At 42.1% G+C, this 20804-nt stretch overlaps 1 protein-coding gene across 1 annotated transcript; it reads right to left on the minus strand.

Annotated features, from left to right (window-relative positions):
- Positions 1-1400: 1400 nt before the first annotated feature.
- zbtb7a (zinc finger and BTB domain containing 7a) lies at positions 1401-19773 on the minus strand. Its single transcript, XM_066648276.1, has 4 exons — positions 19722-19773; positions 9328-9864; positions 6326-7242; positions 1401-1895 (listed from the first exon to the last, which is right to left on the minus strand). The coding sequence occupies exons 2-4, from the start codon at positions 9784-9786 to the stop codon at positions 1484-1486; spliced, it is 1788 nt and encodes a 595-aa protein (XP_066504373.1). The 5' UTR covers positions 9787-9864; positions 19722-19773; the 3' UTR covers positions 1401-1483.
- Positions 19774-20804: the final 1031 nt, after the last annotated feature.

The raw sequence follows: 20804 nt of genomic DNA on the forward strand, positions 1-20804 counted from the left end.
TCCGATATCTTTAGTAAAGCTGTGCAAATGCATAAAAGGTGCTCATGTCTACCTCTCCTTTCCCTGCATGAAAAGAAAACATTCTTAGCCTTGTGCACCAGCTGTTCAGAAAACAGTGGTCCTGTCTCTCCTTGCTTGCTGGCAAACCCCTGCAGAAACACACAACATCAAGACGCATATGAACCATGGTTCATACTTTGGGCGGGAACTAGCAGGTTCTGTCAAGTGCTGAGTTTAGGACAAAAATGACCAAAAAAAAAACAAAAAAAAAAAACACGGGTTTCTCGCATAAATTCTCTCAATGACATATTTCCCCTTCACAAACTTTACCCAGGGAGCAACCTGGAGTAAAGCTGGAGGAAAATATAACCTTATCCATTTGTAATATATCTCTTATAAAGGGACCAATATTGTTATCACCTAATATACACACACACGCACACACATATACAATGTAAAGTGTCAAGTACCCAAAAGCAGTCAACTCAAAGGAAAAATACCAACAATGATCAAGAAATTAAGACGAATAAAAAAAAGAAAAAAAGAGAAATGCTAAAAAGAGGAAAAGCAGGTTTGCAAGAGGTACAGATTCAACACGGTTTTGCTCGGTGGCAAACTGATGATGGTAGTGCTTCAAAAAAAAACACACACCTCCTACCCTCTCTTTTCCTCCCACGGCCTAAAATTAAAGAGCCCCCCAAAAGTGGATTCGACTCAAAAAGTTAACCTTTTAAAAAGATAGAACCATAGATTTTTTTATAGAGAAAGTAACACTTAAAATCAAACCCCTGTCTGATTCTTTCTGGAACATTTAGAAAGAAGGTGCTGCATCAGAATTGCATAATATTGCCATATTGATCTGAGACAATATAACATTTTGTTTATGGTATATGTACATGTTTTTCACTGCATTAGAAAAAGATTAATTTGTTGCTTCTCCCACATCTTGGATCACTTATTCGTTCACCTGTTGCATTAGCAGCAGCAGCAGTCAGCCAGGTGATAGACACCTCACTTTAAGACAAAGGCCCTGTGGAATGCAACCCAGAGATGAGGAACCTGTTTCAACTGCATAGTAGCTCCACTTTGTCGTATGCATATGGTTAAGCCATTACGCCAAAGTTAATTAAACATACAAGGAAAAAAAAAAAAAAGAAAGAAAAAAAAAGACCCAGAAAGATGGAGACAGCACAGGTGAGTGATTTGAAGTGCTCTTCACTCTTTCAACAGGCCAGTAACTTGTGACATTAGGTCTCTATGCTGAAAGTTAAAAAAATAAAATGAGAGCAAGAAAGGGAAACGGAAACTAAGAGAATCGATTTTTGTGTCACCCTGATTTGGTTTTTAAAAGAGGAGCATTTAGTTGTAGGTTTTTTTTTTTTTGTTGTTGTTGTTTGCTGTCGATTTTCTTATTTTTCTTTTTTTTTCTTCTTTTTTTTCTTCCTGTTTCCATGTAGCGCACCTGACCCAGCAGTGTCTGATTTTATGCCGTGGCAAAGTCCCTTTGCCTCACGCTTTCTTCCCCTCTGCTTTCTTCGTGTGGACTGTGTGTGCGGCCATCTGGAGCATCCTCTGGGACAGATCCCCCTTCCGGGCGCTGTCCTGGAACGGAGGGCTCTGGTGGGCTCTCCAGCAATTCGTGCTCCCGGATACGGGGCTTTCGGCCGCGACGAGATGGGATTCCGTTACAGCCATCCTTCTTCAGGTGGCGGTGCAAGTGGTCCGAGCGCACAAACGTCTTAAAGCAGCTGGAGCACTGGTAGGGACGCAGGCCCGTGTGCACGCGCATGTGGTTCTTTAGGTCATAATTGTGGGCAAAGGCTGCTCCACACTGCATGCACAAGTAAGGCTTCTCTCCTGTATGCTTGCGCATGTGGACCTTGAGCTTGTCCTGTCTGGAAAAAAAGGAGCAAGCAAACAAAAATTAAGAGGTGAAAGTCATAAAAAATGAAAAAATAAATAAATCACATAAATCAAAACATGAATCTTAAAGTGATACTTGGGAGACAAAGTATATATATAACACTTGGTTAATGTCACTAACAGACATTTATGAACACCAAATAACATTGTGCAAACCAACCACTTGCCTTAAACTGTATTGAATTTACAACAGACTTACTGAATGCCGAAGAAACACTGTGCCAGATTAACAAGGTACTAGGCAGGTTTATTATAAAGCATACAAGCAGTATCTGGATTGCTAATTGGTGGCATTACAGCTTATGATATATATATCAGGCCCTTATCTCCAACTCAATCTTATGAGGTACACTAAGAATATCAGACATTTTTAGAGAGAACATTAAAGAATGTATACAAACTAAGAAAGATTTGTGTTAAAGTTGTATTAAAATTAGTACTAGAACAATAGACGCTGTAAGATATTGCTTATAGAGGCAATTCATAGGAGTAAATCTTAGAAGGGCAGTGAATGTGGTAGGAAGAAATAAAATGACTACAGATTCCTCCAACTTTGTATCACTGGATTGTACCACTGCCCAACTATCTATAAGCATTTAACAACAAAACAAGACCAAGCAAGCCTAGTTTTGCCAGATCACTCCAAAGTATGTGTCACACAAGTGTCACAAATGTTTCAGTAAATGGGGAGATCATTCATGCGGGACCAAAAATATACACCCTTTTTATCTTAAGTCTTTAAATGTAATTTAGTTGACATATGACAATGAAATTGGTGACATATATTTTGTGCAATATTTTTGAGACCCTGACTAATAAAGAACAAAATGCTTTTCCCCAGAGCCTGAAAAATATAATATACATTTTTTAAATAAACAGTTAAAAATATTTAACACAGAGGAATGAACAGCAAAATGCCATAGGAATGTTCAATACAACTTTGATTCAATTTCATAGGCATCACAGTGTTAATGCATAACATCACGCATATTTATTACCCTACCCATAAGGCTATAACCTCTACACTCAACTATACCACTTTCCTTTAAAGAAGTAGCTTTGATTATCTCGCAATGTTTGTTTGCTCCCAGAAGGGACTGGGTCATCTGGGGACGAGCGCCATAAAGCTCAAATCTTTATCTCTATAATTTCTCTGTGAGTCAGTGAGGCGCTGGAGGGCTCAATGTTCACCATGGAGCTCAAGTGGGTTTGGAGGATCCCAAAGAAGTGTGACAAGGGGTGAGGTTTTATCAGTGTAGAAAGGAGAAAAGATTTACAGTGGATGATAGCAATCAGCAACACCATTTCACCTACTTACGTGAAAACTTTTGCATTTTAACAGACTAAATACATTATTTCACCAAAGTACTGCAACATCAAAGGCAACAAAGGAATCAACAGTGAGCATCCAGTTGACCTGGAAACTCAGATCAAAAATCAAGACAAGCACTGTGTTGAGAAACATGTTTTGAGGAATGTTGCTTAACCTACTGAGGTGCCCTCATCTGCCCCACTGTCAAGGCATGATAAAGGAGTCTAAAACTATTCTATTACATTGTGTGGATTCACTTAAAATTATTACAGTTTTTATAGATTTGGGTCTTAGCTTTCATGGATTTCCATGGAACCAATGAAAAATGTTAATGTTAAAGTTAAATGTTAACATATTCTTCCAATACATTTTTCTAGTTACAAGGGGCGATTTCAGAGCTAATGAGGGTTTTCACTCAATAAAACATGGGGTTAAAGATATTTAATTCAGTTACATTAACGTGCACCCAGTGTGGACATGGATTGTGCAGGCTTGTGTAGTCTCAAACAAATGTTTTTGAATAAGTGTTAAACTGAATTTTTGCTGGTAGGTCTGAGAGGTCTAAGGTGTTAGGGCACAGTAAAAATAAAAATCTAACCATCAGAAATGAGACAGTTCAGATGGCTCGTATAGCTTAAATGTTTCTCAAGCATACTAAGCCACAAAATGACAAAAGTGTCAAGGGGGATGGGGTGGGGGGAGTTAAAGTACAAGAAAGACCGACATGCTGTGAAAATGTGGCATTTTTTCACCAATAAGAGAACTGTTTTTGTGATATAAAGTGTAAGGTCTTGTGTTCATAGAACGCACATTTACCCTTCAGTTTCCCTCCCCCAACGCCTGTGACCAGGGCAGAGTACAGCTAAATAAACTACTGCGGCTGGCTGGCCCGGAACTGTGGAGGCTTACTGTACAAACACACACAAACATACATATACACACATATATATATATATATATTATTATTATTATTTATTTTTTGCATTGTTCATTGTTTCCATGGAGATCTGCATTATAAATCTTGTTTGAAACATCCAAAATTAAATGTTAGCAGCATTTTCTGCATTTCTGATCATCAGTTGGTGGCCCTTTTTGTATTGTATACGCTTTTGTGCAGTTGTTAGGCATCTCGCATTCTTTGTAATGTTTAATAATTTTTGCTATGGAAACTGTTTTCAGATGACTTTTCAAAATATCCCCTGAAATATAAGGGACTTTTTCTCACAGGCTGCTTCGACTTTGAAATTTGTAGTTTATATAAAAATTACATTTCAGTTCATGTTTTTTCCAACAAATAAAAATATCTGAAAACATAGGGAATAACGTGTTTAGAACCTCATGCGCATGCACTGAAATGTGCATTTAGCCACGTGCACAAGTTCTCACCCTCTAAAACTCACATATATACAAAAACTTTTTAGCTTATATAGTGGCCAGCACAAGTGCACATGCATGCAAACCCAAGGGACAAAGCAATAAATTGGTGCACTGACAGAATTGAATTATTTAAAGGACAGGATTGATTTATTACAGCATTAGAGAGACACGTTCTTAACCCTGCTCAAACAGGATTAAGATTACAATGCCCCCTTCCCACTGCCTTCTGCATTTAGATCCACCTAGCACAAATAGGCTCCTGGATATTTTCAGTGCAGCATCTATTTCCAATGCAAGTCCCCTGATTAATTCATTAAGGGGATGGTTTCATGGAAGAGGTGATGGCCTTAAGTACAGCGGAAGCCATCCCTAGCAGCTTGCTAACCTGCATTCAGCACACAGCGGCTTTCATTAGGCAGGCCAGCTGAAAGAGGCCTGTGTGTGCTGGGGGCAATAATCAACGTAACACCCGGGATCACAAGTTCAAATAATTCACTGGCACAGATAGGGCATCACTCTGTAATCCCTCTCAATATCGGTACAGAGCGGTTTATAGTGGCCTCAACTCTGATAAGACACAGCCAAGCCGTGCCAACCACAGACCGTTTTTATTGGATCCCCCTTGTTAAAATTCCAGGACTTTGACATGCAGCCTGCCTGTCACTAAAATTTATAGCTACTTTTCTCCCCACCAGCGTACAATGTACATGTCTGTTTGACTAGTCCATAGCATTTAAATGGATTCTGCTTAGGTACACCCCTCTCCATCTACAAGCGCCCCAACCTCTTCTTTATGATTAATTATCTTCAAAAGGAAACTCTGATTTTCAAAGAAAAACTCTTAAACTCTTGGCTATGTGGTCAGCTGGTAAGTCACATGATACTGGTAGGTGCACAAATCACTGACCTCACAACTGGATACAAAATGAATCTCTTTTATTTTGGCCAAAAAAAGGAGCACATGCTTTACTGAATAACTGCAACAATCTATTGCTTCACTGGATTGCTGCGTGTGTATGTACACATAATCCTGGTGACATTTTCACTTTTCAATTTTTTTTGTTGCTTTTTTTATGTTCTCATAAAGTAATGGACACTAGTCAGCACATCCAACAACCATCCACCTGAGTTTTGCAAAACTATAGTTTTAGCAGAAACATTTTATAAACAGATGTATGTTTTGTGCTTTTTTATATCACTTAAATGTATAAAGTAACTACACCTTGAACCTAAAGTGGCTAACTTGCCTGATGCGCCACATTGCTTTGTAGTCACTGATAAAAGGAAATTATATGAAATGAAAATATTTGTCATTGTACATGCAACAGCTTCTGAATTTAACCCATATGTGGCATCGAACACACACACACACACTAGAGGCATAGAACACACACTTGGTGCCTGGGGAGTAGGTGGGGGTTCTGCTGGGCAATATGATCCTATATTCAATATCATAAGTATTGAACGTTTTACCTCAATTTTGGTTAATGAAGGATTATATTATGGGTTTTTTTTTGCCCTGTTTATAAAAGGTAGGGAGGACAGTGGTGTTCCATCACTCTTACGAGCAATTTTAACTGCCACAATTAGTAGGATCTAACTGGTAGCAGAAACAGACTCAAACATTTCAAACAATAAAATATTCCAAATTAACGAACAATTTACACTGATAATAACGGTGCCGTATCAGAAAATCAAGAGCTCATGACTTACCTGGTGAAGCGCACTTTGCAGATGGCACACTCATAGGGCTTCTCTCCTGTGTGGGTGCGGATGTGTCTGGGAAGTTTTCCGGCCCCTTGGATGACCTTGGAGCAAATGGGGCACTTCTGGAAGGCCTTTGAGCGCATCTTCCTCTCACCACTGCCACTACCGCCACCTCCACCAGACTGACCACCCCCACTTCCACCGCTGCTTCCCCGCACGGACCAGAGGGGCAGGAGACCCTGTGCCACAGCGGCAGCTCCTGCCTCCTCCGGCTGTGCACTGTTAAAGTACTTCAAGTAAAACTCCACATCATGCTCATCTCCGTCTGCCCCGTCATCCTCTGCCCCTGTGGCCCGCTCCTTTTGCCGCTCTATGGAGTCCATCATCTGCTGTAGGAGGGCACTTGCGGGCCCCCTTTCTGCCTCCCTCTGCAGGGGGGCCTCGGTATCCCGTTCGGCTTTGACTTCCGGCTGATGGAGGTAGAAGTGTCCGTTCTGGGACGAAGCATAGAAGTGAGAGAAAGCATCTGTGCCATTCCCCCGTGCCCACAGCAGGGCTTCCTTGGTGACATCAGCAGGGTTGCTGTCCCGCTGCTTTTCGTCATCCTCAGGGGGCTCATCCTCATCGTCCTCGGGGTCAGGGGGCAGGGGTTGCTGGGCAAGGGCCTGTGCGAGGGGTGAGAAGTAGGCAGCTGGGCCGGGGGGCATGCCGTTGCTGTCAGCACTGCCGTTGCGCTGGCTAAAGTGCAGGTGTGCAGGTGGGTCCCTGAGCTCTGGTGTGCTGCAGCTGCTGCCGCCCCAGTGCGCCCCCCGCTGGAAGAACTCCAAGTACTCACGGGCACGCAACCGGTTGCCCTTCTCTCCTCCACTCCTTCTGTGGTCCTCGTCTTCCACCAGCCCATCCTCTCCTTGCTCACTACCCGCCTAAGGACCAAAAATGAAGGCAGGACTGTCACACTCAACAGCTGGAATGCATTTACAGTTAAAACAGGACTGATGCACATCCTTAGCTCTTTAAGCAATAAAATATCTCAGAAGTCTTGAACGTTAATGATGCAATAAATTTCAATTTGACAAGGATGCTTAAAACTTGGCAAAATATATGTCTATGTTTATACACACACACACACATATATATAAATAAAACAAAAATGCAATGATGTGCAAATAATTTAAAACGTGTTTTATTTGAAATAGTAAGAAGTAGGGTTGGGTGGTATAACGGTAATTCAAATTTATTTAAAAATATTGATGGTATCTCAAAATGAGGGCGGTGTTTATGACGTGTGTGGTGTGTCAATTTCTGTTCTGTGTCATTAAGTACAAGGCCAGAGTTTTCATTCATGTGCATTTAAGAGAGCCACAGGGAGGGGGCGTTGTGGGAGCTCATTGGCTGGTGATGACAGACTAAAAAATAAAAAATGGGTGGGGAAAGAACACAAACCCAGTAGCCCACTGCAGTTGAGTTTAGCACTGAATTTGGGTTAAGAGAGAGAGGAAGGAAGCTGAAAACACACAAATTACTCAGAAGACACTTCACTAGACTTAATGCTCACAGGTATGAGTCTTTATCCTCCAAATATTTGTGTTTAGAGCCTTAGTTCGCTGGAAATTCATCTGCTGTGGTGTGATAAACCACAAGTGCCTGTTAGCTGGCCAGATACATTTCTAAACTATGTAGAACCTGTCTTACGTTGCCTATTTTTTTTTTTACTTTTCTGTTCCTCCAGCACCATTAGCTGAAATTTGCTCTCTCAGAAATATGTTTTTTTTGTTGTTTTTATCATCGGCACATGGGTCGGTGTGCGCTGTTGAGCTGCGCTGAGCTGAACTGCACAGGGCTGAAAACTTGTCTCTCAACCCAGGTATGGAGGTTCACACAGCCCAACGGTATGAAAATTATGGATGCCACCTATTCCCAATACATAGACGATATTTCAATTCAAACTGAGGAATATGAGGAAACTTGAAGAAAAAATGCCCAACTTAACAACAATCAAACATTTGGGAGCTGAGGAGAAAGATCACTGAACCATACCATACCAAAAGGGATGATGGTTTTGGAACTGTGTGTTTATAACAAGCTGGAAGGTCCCGCTTCACTTTAACTTGGGGAACACAGCATTCGTTATTTTCATTACCTTCCAACATTGTCTGTAACTGCTTTGCAAAATGAATTTTAATTTTTGATTTGACAGTTCAACTGACACTCTTCTACTTCACCTCTTAATAGGCTCAGGCCCAGAGATGGCAGTGGATCTTCTGCATCCTATTTTTACAAAGTTTCTTCTTGAAATGATAGAGTTTTAGCTTCAATGTAGCGATGAAATGTGCTCATTGGTTGCAGTGCAGTGATTTCTATTTTTGAATTGTGTCTGTTTTTAAATGCATTACCCCATAAGGGCCTGCCAATGTCAGCCATTACCAATACCATTACCAGCCAATATTGGTTTTGGGCTTTGCCCCTTGCACATAATGATTTCTCCAGATTCTCCAGAGTCTTTTAATGATATTATGTAACACATGAAGAAACCTCCAGATTCTTTTATGTTGAGAAACATGATTCTTTAACCGGTTCAATATTTGCCTGTGCAGTCTTTTCCAAAGAGGTAAACCCCTCTCCATCTATAATTCTGAGATGATCTTGAGATGGTCTTTTTAACCAGTGTATGTCACTGACCTGCTGCCAATTAACCATATTTAACTTTTTGGGTTGCCTACAACTACTACTAACTATATCTATACAACTTTACTAACTGATCCCACTCCCAATTTTTTAGAAAAAGTGTTTCTTGGCATCAAATTATGAAAGGATATATAATTTTTTTAAATAATTAAATATTCCATTGCTGCTTTTGTATGGTTTTCAGTTAAATATAGTGTAAATGATTTCCACTTTTCAGTTACATTTCGCACAGTGTCCCATCTTTTGGAGCCAAGGGAAATGGCTTTTGTATAATATTTGATTTAACCAAATTAACTTTTCCCTTGGGAGATTCTTACACCCACCGGCGGGGAGAGCACTTTGGTGTCCAGCAGGTGCGTGCACACATCTTGGACGGGTGAGATCTCCAGTAGACGTGCAGCACTAAGGATATCTGCAACGCTGTTGCGGCTGACCGTGAGTGTAGCAGTGTAGGCGAAGTCCAGCAGGGCAGCCAGGGCCTCAGCTCGAATGAAGTCCAGAGCGTAGACGCTTTGGCGATCGGCGGCCATGCCGGAGGTGAAGAGCTTGTGGAAGTAGGTGCTGCACGAGGCCAGAACTGAGCGGTGGGCGGGGAATTCGCGCTCCTGGGCCACCAGCAGCACATCACACAACAGGCCATCAAGCCGTTGCTGGTTCAGGCCCCCCAGCAGTTCGGCACTGTGCTCGGGGAAGGGGATGCCCACTGGACCTTCCTCTGCCTCACCTGCCTCCCCGCAGGCCCGGCCCTGCCGGCCCCCCCTCCCGCCGGCTCCCGACGACATCTTCCACCAGCCTGCCGCCGAGCCGCCAATCGCAGCCCCAACCCGCGCGTCCGTCCTGCCGTCTGTCCGTCTGCCTGTCTACAAACACAAACGGGTTATGTTTACAACAACCTTCAGATACACAAAAACCAAACAAGGCAATACCTTGTTTAAAAAAAAAAAAAAAAAGCAAAAGTTTGGGTGCCCTATATCAATTTACATTTTTATCGCCGTTCCAAGTGAAAAGATGCTAAATGTTAATGTTGTAATAATCTTGGGCTATTTATGTAATGTCATTCATTCATTCATTGTCTGTAACTGCTTGTCCAGTTAAGGGTCGTGGTGGGTCCGGAGCCTACGCTAAATCACTGGGCACAAGGCAGGAAAACAACATGGAGGGGGCGCCAGTCCTTCACAGGGTGACACACACATTCACTCACACTTATGGACACTTTTGAGTTGCCAATCCACCTACCAACATGTGATTTTGGACCATGGGAGGAAACCAGAGCACCCGGAGGAAGCCCACACAGGCACGGGAAGAACACAGCAAACTCTTCACACCTGGAGCGGGACTTGAACCCACAACCTCCAGGTCCATGGAGCTGTGTGACTGCAACGCTACCTACCACCCCATGTAATGTCATGTTAAATCATTATATCACATTAACCTCCAGGACTAACAATCCTTAATTACACCTGTCCCGCATTTTTTGTGTGTTCTTCCTTTTCTTACCCCATGTAATGAGCTAATCAACAAGTCCTTCTTAACTGTAGAGTATATCTTAGTACAGAGAAATTTTAGTAGCATTTTTGGTAGCCCACTGACTAGACATCATACCAAAACTGTGAATGAGCATCTGTACATTTTCTTCTTCCTCTTCTACTAACAGATTGTCTCACTTCAGAATTGTTTCATTTGAGAACATCACTTCCTTATGGGGCCACCCTTTGAGTTATTATTGTTAAGCTGCAAATGCAAATTTGACAAAGACTAAGAGGAGCTAACAGTCAGTGGTCTAACGGTCACCTTTATCAAACCAAGCAAGTCAAAGGCCACTGATGAAGATTACATGGACAGTTCAAAAAGAAATAATTGAAGTCTGAAGATACAGTGCATTGTAATTGTTATTAACATGCAGTAAAACTGAAACCATTTCATATCTCCACTGGGTTTCACTGGGTTTAAGAAAGTGACAAGTGTATTGCTCTAGCTTTAAAACCAAATCATCCAATTATAGGTACACATGTCTTATTTGAAATTTTTGTATGCCATATGACTGTTTACTTTACATTTAGCATCACATTTGTTTTTATATCAACTGTCAACATAACAGTCCAAAAGAGGTTATTTACATTCGTTTCCTATAAAATATTTTTTATCCATTTAAGAAATAATGTAAGTAAGAAGAATTTACAGATGAGAAACAACTTTAAAGTCTTATATCCCACAGTATTTATAAGGCCAACTAATTGATCACCTCCTTTTACAGCACTGGGAAGTTGAAAATTGTGATTATTAATGACACTTTCCCAAAATCTTAATTCATTGTATGTAACCGCTTATCCAGTTCAGACTCGTGGTGGGTCCTCAGCCTACCCGGAATCATTTGGCACAAGAAAGGAACACACCCTGGAGGAGGCACCAGACACACACACACACACACACCTATGGACACTTTTGAGTTCCCATTCCACCTACCAACGTGTGTTTTTAAACTGTGAGATGGAACAGGAGCACCCGGAGGAAACCCACACAGACACGGGGAGAACACATCAAATTCCTCACAGACAGTCGTGACTGTGACAATCTCCCCCAACAAAAAATATTATGCTTTAGGTAAATAGATAATCTAGGCCTACCACCAGAAAAAAAAAAGTAGCATCAGCTTATGCTGTGTTCATTTGTTAATTTAAAAAAATGCTATTTTTGTTAATGATAGTGTCTAACAATATATTGTGATAAATAACAATGATTTATCAGTGTTATTTTTTATCACTTATTTAAATGAGGGGGGAAAAGCCATGCGGATGCAAGAACAGTGCTCATGATGGTCTTCATATTTTGAGTTTGACGTATCAGAAACTACAGGTCAATTTTCTCCAAGATGCTCAAACATGAACTGAACCATTGAATGAAAGTATGTCATTTCCATGTCCTTGTTGTTTGCCATGGAGAGTTTAGATATTGAATAGCTTTAAGCTTGAGAAGAGAGGAGAGGAGTGGAGAGATGAGAGGGCATGTGCGGGTTAAGCTGTGCGTGGGGAGAGTGGCACACGGTGTAGGACAGTACAGCATATGCCCTCAGTAGCTCCTCACTCTGCTGTTGGGTGGGTGTAGGGAAGGTCAGGGGCTTGGTAAGCAAAGCCAGAGAGGGGGGGGGGACTCTAGCAGAGGACAAGGTGGTTGTAGTGGTGGATGAGGAGAGGCACAGGGCTGTGAGGGAACGGTATTAAATAGGGAGGTTGTCAATCCGGTCTGAGCCGGTTACCCCACCCTGTTCTGTGTGCCAAGTTTCAGGAAAGGCCTGTCCCCTTGCTCACGTGTAAAGGGGGGAGATTAAAATGATCGACTGCAGCCCAGGCAGGGGTGGGAGGAAAGAAGGGGGGGTGGCGAGGGGGGCTTTGAAAGGCAACCCTCCTCGATTTGTCCATTCAGACAGGCACATACACATGCACGAAAGCCAAACAGCCTAAACCAACTCCCCCCCACCCCCCACTCTCTCTCCATCTGGCAGTGTGACCCAGCAGGGGGTGAGGCCAGGGGGGATTATTCTCTATATGAGCAACACATTTGAATGGCATTCCTTCAGATCAAGCCCCTTGGTATGTACACAGGACCTGATCAACCTGGGCCATCCTAACACTTACACACTCACTCTGTTGCAAAACTGCTTCCTTCCTCACCTAGAGAGCTGCTGGCACTACGTCAGGACAATGCAGAGGTCATGTTTAGGTAAAGTGCGACATTAACGCTCTAAGCAAACATTTCTGCTTGGATAATTCAACCTGGATGCCACACAGTAAACAATCTATACATTAATGAATCTTTTAATTTATGAAAAATTATGTTTGCTGCTATACATTGGGAATTGCGAGACCATCTCAATCTAGGACACATATGCAACACCCACACTTCTATACAGTGCACCTCAGGGAAGGCCTTCCAATAATAGTTCCACTCTAGACCACATCTTGAAGTTCCGTGGTAATGACCATAAGCCAGGGCTTAAGCCTCTCACTGTCTCCTTCAGCTCTCGTGCTATTGTGATGGGCACCTGCACGCTCCGCTTCCCCATCACAGCTTGGTCCTTTTTTCCCTAGGAGTTCTGATAAACCCCCATAGGCCTGACAGACCAGCACTCATTTCACTATCTCTTAGGGCTCATTTGAATAAGCCAATTTAAGAACACGCCAGAACGCAAGGGAGTAACGGACAAACATATGCCTTGTTTTAACTCAGGCAAAGGGGAATACACCTTGATAATTGGGTTGAATAAAATAGATTGAAAATATCACAGTTCTTGCTAAATATAAGAACTGCACTACGTTATAATTACACTTTAACACTGCTTTACTTTCATATACAAAATGCCCAAGAAATGTTCATCAGGAGCATCTGATTAGGCAAATAAACAAACAATTTTGTGAGCCAGAGAATTTATTTGCATAAGCAATAAGACACAGCAATAAAACGACAATAACAATCAACTTTAAATATATTTTGTAGCCTCATTACCAATTCAATAAAAAGATGACCAAGGGTGGAACGAACTAGAATAGGACAAGATTTTACCAAAAGCTGGCTAGCAGGTCACAGTGCTATCCATGTCCCAGAATAAACTCAGGTCTGGGCTAAGAGAAAGAAGAAACACTGCAAACAAACCTGATCCTGACACCTTCTCATGGCTCCAAACATTCCTCATCACTAATTCATGGCTGTGGGTGACGGGGGCTGTGCCACGGCCCCAACGGCTCGCTTGCAGGCCACTGCCATCAGCCACACGCACAAGCCAGCCGCTGCTTTGCAAGTCAAACCACAATTCAATGCGAGTAGCCATCCCAACCCCCTCCCTCAACTTACCCCAGGCCTGCTCTACCACGGCCGACGTGGAGAGCAGTAATCGGGATTTTTCTGGGACGATTCTACTCTTTAAGACAATCATTGAATATGAAATATATATTTTGTGAGATTCCTGCATAAAGTAAAAGTTGAAAGTAATAGCTCTGACAAGGATTGTACAAAAAACTAGCATAAATCAAAAATATTTGAACGAAACCAAGTACTGTGCGTTCTCTTAGCAATAGCAAGATACGACACTGCTGTTACACTGACTTTTCTCAATAATGCAAACAATTCTACCTAGACCTCAATGCTAGCTTCTGTGAAGAGGAAATTAAAAGCTTGACTTATATTTGTTTCCAATGAAGTTCTTAGAATGCAGCTTTCAACCTCAGTTGACTCAAATTCAGCCAAGCCCTGTGTACATTTCATTCAGACTGTTCATTATATTAACTGTAAACCAACACCTCAAAATGAAACTTCTTAGCTGAGCACATACCACGCATTCCAAAAACGCACACTGACTTATGACATAAACCAAAACAACCAGAGATATTTCTCAGCGTGAAGCACGTCGCTGGAGGCTTAAGTGCTTTTTATTAGGCTGTTGATATATTTTTTTTCTTTAACAGTGGCCTATGTGTAGCCTTTGCTAGTCATTTTTTACAGGCAGTTTATGAGGAGATCAAAACAATTACAGGAAGACTTCAATTGATTCCAGTCAGAAGTAAGATTACTGACACAAGTGTGAGCTAACACACTCAATATCACCTCCAATACCTTGTGCAGTGTGGACGAAAGATGTGCCGAAGCATACCTGACCAGTGTGTCCACTCAGTGCTTGTATGTGTGTGTGTGTGTGTGTGTGTGATTAGCAGCACTGGCTTGGAGGCGGGGGGGTGGGGGGGATTCACTACACACAGGTCGGCGGAGTTCAAGGTCAGGGCCGAGAGGATATTAGAGGATAATCGGAAACGCTATGGAGGGGGGGGTGTCTAGTTCCAAGAAGAACAGGATTTTGAGCAAGGGCTTGCTATGAGTCACTCCTGCCAGCAGTGGTTAGGGAAGTCTGATTGGTTGTGCGGAGCACAAGCAGGAAGTGGGCGAACAACTGATAAAACTGGAGTTGTGGGGTTGGGCTGTTTCGCTGGAGATATATCAGTAGCCTGCCAAAAATCCAGGCTTGTGTTCACAATGCCCCCTCAAAAGGTAGTGGGTGAGGCAGCTTAAAACGTATGTACATGACTCTCAAGTATTCTTGAGTCTGTCTTAACCTGTTTCAGCCCCTGCCAACTTTCTCTAGACCAATAAAAACAGTGCCTAACCACACATAATACTGTCTTCACTCCAGTGAACAATTAACCTCACTACTTCTAATGTCATGAAAGTGAGAGTACAAGTACAACTTTGTTTTCATGATAAAATAAATTCAGGTTGGAGAGCTATTCAGTTTCTCAGTCATAGTAGAATAAATGTCAAACTTAGTAAGATACAGAGAGACACGGTACAGCAACAGCTACTAAATAGTAATAAGTTTACAGTTCTCCCAAACCAGCCACGGTTTTATCGAGAAGGTTAGACCCAAGTGTGAAAATGTCAGACGCCCCCTCAAAGTTTGACCAAAGTTTTCCAGGCTCGTTTCCCTGCATCTGGCAGTGGGCTGGCCACAACTTCTGCAAGTCTTTTTGGACACTGCGGCCAAGCTTACAGGAAACCAGTGAAGAGAGACCTAACAACGCAAACCCCTCCCCAAAAATGACAGTTAACAGCCTCAGCATGACTATATAGCAGTGGTTAACTAAACTGATTCACGAGTACCGTGGTCCTGTTGTATTAGTTTTCCCTGCTCTAACATGTTCAATAAATTTAAAGGTCTGTTCATTAGTTTCTTGGAATAGGTTTTATTAGTTTTTAATTAGTTTAATTACTTTGTTGAATCAGGTGTGTTAGGGCAGGGAGAACAATAAAATGTACATAAAGGTTAGGAACCAGTTGGTTAGATATTAAGTAGATGTACTGTATGAGGTAGTCAGGTCTAAACAAACTGACAAAAGTTTCCAGAGAGCCACTCTGAAAACTGAACAGTTTCAGCAGGAATTAATCAGTTATCAACGCCCATCCATTTTAATATTTCAGTAGTCCACTTATTGCTACAAATTGTAAGAAAGCAAAAATATATATACTTAGATTCTTCACTTTCCTCTGACAGTTTGACAGTTAAGCAGTCTTCTTCAAATAACAATTTGACCAAAATGTCAGTGATTTGTGTTGGAAAAGAACAGCATGTGCTACTTGCTGAACAGAACCCTAATCGCTTTGTTTGTTCTGAGACCTTACCTGATTGTGTCTCGTCCACTGCCATGTTCTAGCAAATGCTACAACTACAACGTACACAGAGCTCTTTTAAAGCACATTTACAGCAATGTATTCTGTAGTTCCATTTCATTTAGTGTTTTTGTTGTTTGAAATTTACTGTCAGCTTTACTCAAGACGTGTTTCTGTCTCAACGGGAATATTCCTATGCTCGACTTTTTAACATGTTCTCTACAGAACTGTTGGACCACCAAATATCCAAAGGAAGGTGGTCCACTGCACTAACATTACCCGTGTCCTTGTGCCCATGTCTGTCTTTTTCTCCATTGCAGAGGCCCAGCAGAGTGGACGGAAGATGACTTCCTGCGTGACTCTGGTGATGGTGTAACAGAACCCGCTCTGTTATCAGATGACCAGCTCTTCCAGACACTGCACTGCGCTCGTCCACCGCCGGGCCCACCACAGCTTCCACTTCCTCCTTTCTGCCTCTGCTGAGGAGGTGAAAATAAAAGCACCTCCCACCCTCTACCGCTGTGTCATCCACATCTTTCAATGATCACGCAAAGGTAAGTGTGTCAAGGACTCTCCAATACTCATCTGAGGCCCAGCTCCATACTGGTGAAAAGAGGCAAGCAAGAGAATCAGATTCTGCATTACTGTAAATGAAACTAAGAAGTAGACCTTACTCAACGTGTCGACAGTGTCTCTGCAGATAAGGACAAGTGGAAGAAGGCCCTTTAAAGAGTGCAATGAGAGCATAATGAGATGAGTTCTCTGATTACCGATAAGGAGGTTCACTTAGTGCAGTCCATATCCAAACATACAGTTTTTTATTTCTTTTTGTTTTTTTGTTTTTATTCAATCACTTCGGAAACGCTTAACAACCCACTCAGCCCAGTGCCCCCAACCAAAACGCTAAAGAAAAAAAAAATGCCTGCAAGAACGCCTACATGGCCAAGTCTTTTGCCCAAAGCACCAGTCACACAGTTTTAGTAAAATTCCCCACTACAATACAGCTGTTTTTGAAATCTGTCACACCAAATATAAATAGTTGCCCAACTCAGGTCATATAAAACAGGCATTTTTACTTCCTCAATGTGATCATCATAACAAGAATTGCACATTTAATGGCAATTTCTCATAAGAAAACTGTCTTAATACACATGCGATTTGGAATTGCATTCTAAGAAAAACTTTAAGTCTTCTCATATGTGCCACAAGGTTGACCAAGGGTGTGTATGTAGTGATTATACATTTAAAAAAAAAAGTACATGAAGCAATTCTACACAGTCCAAACAAACAAATCTCAAAAGTAGATTAAGTCCATGTCTGAATTACTGGACAGGTGACAATTTATCTGTCCAAACTACTCTAACTTTTTTGATTTATTTGTAAAAATAAAATAACATAAAAACAACATTAATGTTTGCTTTAGGGGAGGTGCTCTTATTATTCACACACACAGTTCTACCCAGGTGCTGCGACCCAAAATGACCCTATGGTGTAATTTTCCAATATACAAAGTACACGCACTTCAAGTGGGCACAGATATGCGTGTCATTCATACTGCAAGTAAGACACAATAAAGAGTGGCCTCACCCCTGACAAGACAAGGAGCCTTTTCTGTGTATTGTTCAGAAACTGGGCGTCATCAGTGAATAAAAATACCCCTTGCACTCTCCCTGTACCCGCATTAGTGAAAACTAGTTGAGCAAGTATGGGTTGGAAATTATCCGCATACATCCTTGAATTAAAAAAAAGCATGAGCGTGAGAGAGAGTTAGAATGAGAGAGAGAGATGGTTTTATACATAGGACACCCATACAGACTGCTGGTCTGACTCAAGTCATGAGATATGACCAAAAGACCCTCACTAAGAACAGTGAGGGGGATGTGCATTTAGACTGAGCTATAAGAAGTTTAAGGAAGGGGTCAGAGACACATCAACCACATCTGCCAATAAAAGAAACTACAAGCCTCAACAGACCAGGTCTTTATACTTCAATTTGCAAAACTGTACCATGAATAAACTGAAATTTCTACATTTTCAGTTTTCTAGTGGTGCTACATTCCTTCATGTGTGCCAAAATGTTCTAACTAGAAGGCCATTAATTTAGACATTTTCCTAAGACATTTTAACCATTTTAGGGGTCCAACTTCTGATATTAATGTCTTAACGATTTTATTCAGAAGTAATAAAACTAATTTCTTTAAAAGTTCACGTGCTGTACATAACCTCTTCAGGACATACCTTAGCACAGCAAGGCCTCAGTTTTCCATCTCTACTCCGTCTGCAACTGGGTCAAGCTCTCCCAGCTCAGTCAAGCCCCTCTTTCTCCTCTCTCTCGCTCTCACTTTAAGATCCCACTAGTCCTCTCTCTTCCTGTCTTCTCCACTTTGAGCAGCAGAGAGAGTGAGAGTGCAGATAAGCTCTTACCGGCCGGGCAGAAACGTGTCTCTTTTCTTGGATCAGTCTTAGTCCTACCACTGCCTGCCTGTATGTCTGGGCAGGACCCTGCTGTGGAGCAACTGCATACAGGGAAAACTTCCGAGTGGCCCTGGTTACACAGGCAAGCCCTTGCCTGATCCTACACAGGCAGACACCTACTAAGCACCCACCCCCCTCCTCCCCTAACTCCTCTATTTTCAGCCCACTGCTCTGGCTTCACTTCCACCTCTGCGATTGGCCTGACAGCTACTCACTCACCACACCTCCCCACTGGGATAGGCTGCCGGCTGTTCCCTTTCCTGTATGGCCAAAGGCAGGGCACTCTGGGATGTGGAGTTCTTTGGAGCTACTTCACCTGGTTCTAGGCCACCACTATGGAACTACAAGTCCCAAGTTGTCCACTCCCACCACCCCCACACCTCAGAGCTTGGTTCAACGTAAGCACTCAGAGCTGAATTATACACTACAGTGTGTTGCTAGCAGGATGCCAGGTATTAAAAGTACAGACCAGCCATCAAGCGGAGCCAGGCACAGAGTGAAATAAAAAAATGCAAGCTTTCTGAGACAAAAACAAACACCATAAGTTTGACATGTGACAAGCCAGCCTAAAATAAAACAATCAAAAGAATTGATACTCTTGACCTAAATAAGACTTTTTAAACCACAATGAAATATTCCGACACAGCACGAAAGAGGCAGCAAAAAAATTATCTTGAAAGCTCTGACACCAGTTATCAATCACAGCCGACTGCCTGTGTAATAACAAACAAAAAGTAAAGCATGTCACATGCCACTTCTACCTTGTCCCACAGCATTATTTTTGGTTCCTCCTTCCTCTTACACTGTCCCACTCCTCTTTCAACCCCCCACCACCTCTTGCCAAACTAAGAGTGCGAATGCCAAAAAAAAGATGAGAATAAAGTTCAGGGAAGCATTGACAGTAAATAAAAGGTATGTGAAATAAGTTAACTGCAGAAAAAAGGTTAGAGTCCTGAACATTCAGTAGTCCCCCCCTTCAACTCGCTTGGTGCTTTCTGCCCCCCTCCTTCATTCCTTTCTGTTCACCCTGTGGTCGACAGGCCCTGGACAGATATACAGGGGGTACTTGGGGGCGGGAAAGATGTAAACTCACCTGCGATTGCCGTGGTGCTGCTTGTTGTGGCTTCTCTCTTCCCAGCGCTCCTCTCCTCCTCTCTGGAGCTCTCGCTCTATCCCTCTCTCTTTAGCTGTCCCTGCTTCTCAAAGCCCCGTATGCGCTAAACAGGCAGCAGCAGATCAACTCAATTCCCTTCCTGGTTTCTGGAGGGCAAAGAGGTCCCTCCCTTTCTCTCTCTCTCTCACTCCCTCTCTCGCTCTCTCACTCTTAAAGAAACAGCATTCCTCCCTGGCCAATATCCTCCACAACTCTCTGGGGAATATAATGCATTATATTATCAAGAGACTGGAAGAAATCATTTTGTCATAAAAACAGGTGGGGGAAAAAGCAGAGGTGACTAAGGCACATTTTCCAAAAAAAGTTATGAAGACATTACATACAGTGAAGTGAGCATGTGTGTGTGTGTGTGTGTTAAAACTACGATTGTAAGCTGTCCTTTTCTTTCTGAAGTGGCTGAGCACTGCAGACACACCCACCCATCCCATAGCTTGAGGTCATGAAGTCCCACCCCAGAAACAAGCCTTGGCACATTCCAAAACACTCAGGGTCTGCCAGCAACACCCCCCCCCCCCCCTTCTCCACTCACCAAGCACACACATTGCTCTCTCACTTACATAGCTCATAATATTAAGTCTCTCAAGGGTGTCCAATTTTTTTTCCTTCAATTTTATACTAAAATCAAAAATGGAAGCATGCTCAGCAAATTACATATTAAACATGTCCAGCAGAATCTGAACTAATGAAGTCAATGTCTCACAATAGCAGACACAGTGAACCTGAATAAGGAAACAAATAACTGTTTTATAAGCGTAAATTAGCAATTTAGACACGCTTAAATATGCGAACTATTTACAGCTAGGTTGTAGAAACCCACATGAACCACCACAATCAGGTCACAGAAAAGTATTAGTAATAATTTTAAGCAGTACCTAAAGCAATAATATTATGTCAGATTCCATGCATCCAAAATTTTTCCTGGAATAGAATAAAAAGCAAATTCCAGTCATTCCCCAGCTTTCCTGCATACAACACAATTCAAATAGGAATAAACACTTTATC

Source organism: Hoplias malabaricus, chromosome 16 (assembly GCF_029633855.1).
Source record: "Hoplias malabaricus isolate fHopMal1 chromosome 16, fHopMal1.hap1, whole genome shotgun sequence".
Lineage (NCBI taxonomy): Eukaryota > Metazoa > Chordata > Actinopteri > Characiformes > Erythrinidae > Hoplias > Hoplias malabaricus.